Source organism: Seriola lalandi, unplaced genomic scaffold, assembly GCF_002814215.2.
Source record: "Seriola lalandi dorsalis isolate HSWRI2012SDOR001 ecotype SW California unplaced genomic scaffold, Sedor1 jcf7180002049740, whole genome shotgun sequence".
Classification (NCBI taxonomy): domain Eukaryota; kingdom Metazoa; phylum Chordata; class Actinopteri; order Carangiformes; family Carangidae; genus Seriola; species Seriola lalandi.
Window position 1 is genome coordinate 16,454 of NW_019520293.1, and position 6,886 is coordinate 23,339.

General features: G+C 40.4%; 1 protein-coding gene across 1 annotated transcript in view; it reads left to right on the forward strand.

Moving 5' to 3' along the window:
* Window positions 1-352: 352 nt before the first annotated feature.
* LOC111648947 (CREB-regulated transcription coactivator 2-like) overlaps window positions 353-6,886 on the forward strand; it is a 13,392-nt gene continuing 6,858 nt past the window's right edge. Inside the window, exon 1 of the mRNA XM_023398700.2 lies at window positions 353-548. Coding sequence (XP_023254468.2) covers window positions 375-548 — 174 coding nt within the window. The 5' untranslated portion in view covers window positions 353-374. The remainder of the gene's footprint in view (window positions 549-6,886) is intronic.

Here is a 6,886-nt window from a genome sequence, read left to right on the forward strand (position 1 = left end):
TGGAAAAAATGTATATCAGAAACACTTTTAAAAATTTTTTGTGCGTGTGTTTATTGTGTATTGCTTCATCAAACTAAGCTATACTACAGAGGTACAACTAAACATGTGGAATTAAACAAAGATCTCAATTTTTCTGTTTTGACTGGTGTCACTATTTAAAGCACAATCACTCTCTTTACCTCCATTGTTCTCAGTCTGAATATAATGTGGACACGTTAGACTCTATAAGAGGCTTATAAGTTTTGAGGACTTTGACATTTCGATGACGTTTCTGGTCCCCGGAAGTATTTGCAGAGTGAGCGCTCTTCACTTTCTCGCCCCTCTTTGGTGAAAATCATTCCACTACGTCAAGTCGTCCCGTCCGCTCGGTGAAGATGTCTGCGACGGGTACAGGCGGCTGTGGACCCGGACCCGGACCCACCTCGGGCACCGGGTCCGGGGCTTCAAACCCCCGAAAGTTTAGCGAGAAGATAGCGTTGCATACCCAGCGGCAGGCCGAGGAGACAGCCGCCTTCCAGGAGGTTATGATGGACATCACCTCGACCAGGGTAAGTCTGAGACGGAGGCAGGAGGAGGAGAGCTGCCCGGAGGAAGAGAGGCCTTGCCTGGGCTTGCCAGGCTCCAAGATAACGTTATCTGTTCCCTCTACATGGCGCTCTGCTTAGATTTGGCGCATCTACAGCAAATATCAACTTAAGGCGATAGAGTCTGTAGGTTTTGTTAGACGTACAGTGTCAGCAGAAAAAAGTTGTCGCCTCTTGTTGTCCATTTCCGATACGTCGTTAGCGTAGTTAGCAAGCATTAGCTGCGACGGCTAACTTGGCTTGTTTACTATGTTACGTGAACGTCGCTGTCACCCTGCTGCCCGCGAGACGTTCGAGTCGCCGCGGAGAGAAACGTCCCGCCGAACTCCGTTAGAAAAAAATCAGATCACTTCAGTGAGGCGTCACCTGTTGTCACACATACATTTATCAAGTAGGACATGCATTAATATATTTCAGAAATTATGCTGTTCTGCTGGTAGATACGGAACTGATTTGAGACACTTAATAGCAGCTAATTTCATGACAATCAGAGCTGCCTTTTAAAACGGAGTACTCTCCTACTGTAGCTAACAGATAAAGTTAACTACACCTGATGTAAAGGTGTGTGTGTAGTTTTTAATGTAGAGCTATCCCGTATTGAATAATACACCCAAACGTTTTACTTTACGGACTTTAAGTTGTGAATGATCTGAGATCCTTACCAAGAGTGCTTAATGAAAATCAGCATTTTTTTAAATTAAAAACGGATTTTAGCGTGACGGTTAAAGTATTAAAGTCAGGACATCCAGCAGGTAGTTAGCTTTGTAAACACTGAGTATTAGCATGTTGTTATCTGGCTAAACCAGGATGCGATGCTTTGAGTGTGTAGGTGTCCACCTGTGGAGTCAGAATCTAACTCACGTTAATCATTTATTTATGGCGCTACTTACTTAAGACTTAATTAACATTTTAAAGGTAGACACCGAGGGGAGCATGTTGAAGTTTGACTGTCCAGGTGAAAGGTGAAGTTAGGACACGGGTTTGATCTTTGGTGTCATGTTTATTATGTTGGGTCTTTACAGTGGAACATGTAGGAACATTGACTGTAAACTTGGCTGTGTGTGTTTTAGTATTGACGGTTTATTTAACTTATATATATAAGTAAAAATAAAATAACATTTGCTAATTAAAGCTTCACAAATGCAAAGCGTCTCTGCTGGTTTATTTTTCACATCAGTTTGTGCTTGTTGGCAGATGCTTCTTTGAATTATCAACTGAAATTGTCATTTGGTTTTTCACATTTGTAAAGTGATTAAACATTTGAAGTTTGCGCTCAGCATGGTCTGTCCTGTACAGTTGTTCTTATTTCCTCTGTGACATCACGCAGCAGTGGTGCATGATGGGTAAGTGCCAGGGATCTGCAGGTGTTTGGGTCTTTTGTCCGAACTTCTTTTTAAATGTATGTTGGTGTTGTCGTTGTTCATAAGAGCAGAAGTGCAAAATGAAACTTTACCAGGTGTGATAGCTGTGGGTTTATGATGCTCAGGTAAACTGTTGGACCAATCACAGTCTGTGTTTACCTCAGCTCACTGTGATTCCCCGCTGTCTGCTCCACAAACACAGATTTGGCTTCGGGCGAGTGTGTTTTCACTTCACAGACAACAGACACAGAGACAGATTAATATCACTGAGTTTAATGTTATTTATATTTATCTTGACAACCAGAGTGGGGTGATATGATGAGATGTTGTTGTGCTGTAAATCTCTAAATACTGGATTTTGATGTGATCTTTGCTTCTGTGTTTGATGTATCAGGTGTTTGACTTGTTGTATTTACCAAACCTGACATCCTCGGCTGGTTATTTCACCCAGTAACAGTCGACAGAAAATGAACCTGCAGCTGTTTTATTATAGTTTTTCAAAGCAAACATGTCAAACGTTCGCTGGTTGAAGGATTTGCTGCTTTTCTTTGTCGTATCTGAGAGTAAACTCTCTGGGTTTTGGATTGTTATAGAACAAGTTATTTGAATACATAACCACAGCGCTGTGGGAAACTATAACAGACATTCTTCCCTTTTATCTGACATTTTATTGACAAAACAAACAAATTAATCAAGAAAATTATCTCCAGATTCATCGATAAGGAGAATAATCGGTAGTTGCGCCACAGTGTTGTACAACACTGGAGCACGAGATAAGAGCCTGAAAATGAATCTGTATCAAATCCACTTCTTTTTTTTCACTTGATGCAGATTCTTAAATTAAGAGTTTAATGAAATTACCACACAGTAAATCCGAAGCAGCTATTGCACAAACAGGGAAGAAGCAGAGGGGTCAGTAAGGACCGAACCAGCCGCCACTTCACTTATTCGATCAGAGAATAATTAAACACGAGTGAGAATCTGACCGAGCATTTGTCATTGAACCCGTCGTCAGTGCTCGGCACCACAGACAGGCAGTTCCCCGGGGTGTTGAGGTTTTACCCCACAGCCCTGCTCATAAATGTTTGTGATCTGAGTGTCAAGGAAATGATGTGAGTGATTGTTTTAGTCATAAATCGTGCAGCTGTATCTCTGGAACAAGTGTGTCTCAGTCTCCAGTGACAGAAAGAAAAAATGACAGTGCTGGTAAAGTTTTTTATTTATTTATTTATTTATTTTAGCAGCAGCAGAAACCGGGAGATTCACTGATGTTCAGTGAAGTTACTGCAGAGAAGCAGCAGCATTAACCTGTGTCTTAATGAAGCAGAAAGACATTTTGTAATATGTATATACAGCACACTGAGCGGCCGGTTTATTAGGTACACCTAGCTAAAACTGATGTGGTCTTATGCTGCAGTAAATCCTGTCGTCACGACGAACTCAATGTTCAGGTTTAGTTGAAAATGTGACGTTTTATTTGAATAATTTTTCAAGCAAAAATGTCAAAACATTCTCTGGTTTTTCATTAATTTTCTTTCATAATTTTCCTAATGTTTTTTTTTCAAGCATTTGAAAACAACAAAGAAGACACTTTTATTCACTTTATATTCACTTTATTTTTATTTATTTATATCTTTAATTAATTACGTGAATATTTGATGGTTTTCAGTAAGATGACAGTAAAGTGAATCTCTAGGTCGATTTAAACGAGCAGTTGGAGTAAATCTTCTCGGGCTGTGGGAAGCTAAACTAAGCGTTTGTTTTACTATGTTTTGTTTTGGTGGTTTTTGTTTACGATGCTAATTTTGCTGCTAACATAACGACACGATACAGCGACACAGCAGCACAAAGTATAACCTCCAGAACGACTGTAAACTTGAATCCGCGCCTTTCTGAAAAGTTTCAATGAAAACTGAAGGTTGTAAACTTCAATAAAGTTTAATACAAATTTAGCCACAGTAGCTAATAAAGAGCTGCAGGGATGAAATATGTCTTCAGGCTAACCAGGAAGTTATCGTCACCCTGGTTCCCTCCACAAACAACCAGTGGGATTTTTCCTTTGGCTTTTGGATTATTACAGATAATAAACAACAAACTCTTGTTGTTTATCTTGATGATCAAATAACGTTTTAATCTTGTTTTTTAAAACAAAAATGCCACAACAGTTCCAGCTTCTAAAATCAGAAGATTTTATTATTTTATTATTTTCAGTGAACTGAATATCTCTGTGTCCTCGTGAACGACGATTGAAGACGACGTGTTGCATTGTGGGAAACTATTACAGGCATTATTAGGTATTTTTTGACATTTTATAGACACGACTCTTATAAGACGGAGGAAGTCGTCATCAGATTTATTCGCAATAAAAGTCATCGTTAGTTGCAGCCCTAATGGAGAGGTTAATTAATAATGTCCTGTCGCCCCCCCCCCCCCCTCCTCCTCCATTAACTGACAGTACCACCCTGTTGGGCTCTGTCTTTTCTGGGAATTCATCCTGCCCCTGTCCTTTATATACACACACACACACACACACACACACACACACACACACACACACACGCGCAGCAGTGGGAGTGTGTGGGTGGTCCAATCAGCTAATAGCATCAGGGTGTGTGCGTTGGCGGCAGCAGTAGCTCTGTGTCGAAGCTGTTCGGTGTTGATATGCAGTTTGTGTTGGACTGAAACTTCACACACCATTTTTATTTTCCAGGAAAGTGTGTGAACGTTTAGCAGCTTCATCAGGACGTGTGTCATAATGTTGGTTTAAATAAATGACATGCAGCGACTCTGTCAGCTTCACCAACACGATCACCCAGCGGCTGAGTGCAGGTTATCACACCTGTTCTTTAAGTTAGGGCTGCAGCTAATGATTATTCTATATCAATCAATCGATCGATCATTTGATCTATTAAATAATGGAAATAGTGAAATCTTCATACGTCTTGTTTCCGTCCTAAAGGTTTTCAGTCAAAGTGCTAAAAGGCAAGTGTCTCCACTCAGCAGCCATCTTGGCTGCCATCTGAATGAATGGGGAGAGAGTCGTAACTTGACTTTCAGTGGTTACTGGGAGATTATAAACTGCGTGCAAACAATCATCAGACAAATCCGACTTAAAAAAAAAACTAACTTTGCCCCTAAATGATGTTTTAAAACACCTTTCCACTTGGACTGTGCACGTGCACGTTTCACATCATGTCTGACTCAGTTTACTGTGATTGAAACAGCTGAGATCGGCAGGAAACGCTCTCGTTTGAGCAGCTGGAACCGGAGAGAGTTTCTGTTTGTGCTTGAAAAAGGACTTAAACGATTAATCAATTTAGAGCTGCGACGATTAATCAGCTGATCGTTGCAGCTGTAATTTAAATGTCAGTGATGCTTCATGTTCATCTACTATATGTACTGTCAGTATTTTTATCCAACTATCTCTGTCACAAAATGTTCCTGTTGTGAGTTTTAAAATGATATCAGCTGCTTTCGTGTCAGCAGGTTTTAGGTTTTGATTATTATCAGTTATCGATATCTGTCTCTCCGCCGCAGAAATACAAGATCAGTCAGTCTGAGCCGCAGATATGACGTTTAATATCCCAGTGATGAAGAAAGTGTTGATGATGGTGTGATAGAGGTGCAGAAGATTCACGATATAAATGGTGATTAAAACAGAACCACACACTGTGGTTAGAGAAACTCACACACACCGAAATATTTCAAATCAAGTTTTAAATTGTGAAATATATAAACTTTTATAGTTTTATACTTTTAAAAAATATATAAATATACTTTTTTGTCTTTTCCTTTTTAAAACCTTGAGAATAATTTGAAAATGCAACTTTAATAATATTGCAGAGCAGTTCGTTTCCTTCCAGTTTTCAGAAGAGTTAAAGAAATGAGTTGGAGTTAGTTAGAAGGAGTTAGAAAGCTGCTTCATTTGAGACAGTTTTCCGTCAGCAAACAAACTCTAATTTAGTCTATTTTAAGATGTTTCTTCTCACAGGACTGTGATTTGCAGCTTCAGGGCAGAATACTGACTTCTGGAGCCCGAGGGAGGAACAGGGACTTTTAGAGGTTTCACTGGTTCAGTTAACTGGGATTTAATGTGCTGCTCAGCTCAGGCGGCCGTCTCTGAATTCCTCTTTCCTCAGTATGGAGACAGGAAACTGTCTGAATGATCTATAACAGTTCTATTGATCCAGAGAAAGTTAACCTTCGAATGGAGTCACAAGAACCGAGACTTCGGCACCAAGTCGATGCAAAACTCTGAAAATGTGACTGAAGAAACTGTATATGTGCAAAGCTCCACACACAACGTTCGCAAAGGCTAACGTTAGCTTACTGAGCAACACTGAAGAACCAGAAGCTGCAGTTCCTCTAACGACCACTAGAGTCTGGCTCCAACAGTGAGTCAGTCCCCACAGACTCCCATGTTCAAATGTCCAACTTTACAGCAGCAATAAACATGTTTACCGCCTGGTACAAAAACTGTTTTGGTCTCTAGAGCTAATTTCCTCCTTCATGACACCTGTTTATATAACTCACCTGTTTACATTTTACAAGGACTAAAGTTATGGAGGATTTACAGCGTGGCCTCTTTGAGTGACAGGTGGAGGAGCGTATGTTTGCCACAAACTGGCTTTTGGATTAGCTTGGAGTTAGGGGGCGGAGTCAGACGCTGCCAAGATGGTGACGGTGGAGCAGCTCACTCTGAGCTTCAGAAACCTGAGGGTGACGTCACGGAGGCGACGTCTGTCTTTATTTACAGTCTGTGGTCACAATATTAGCTACAGCCGCCACTGTTCAGTCTGTCAGAATATAACTGATATTTCAATTGATTAAATAGTTCTCAAACGTTTTCTGGTGCCCCCTCCCCCTAAAGTCGTCACCCCCACCACCACCAGCAATTTTATTCAATCATGAATAATAAAAAATGAATCCATTCATCTTAGT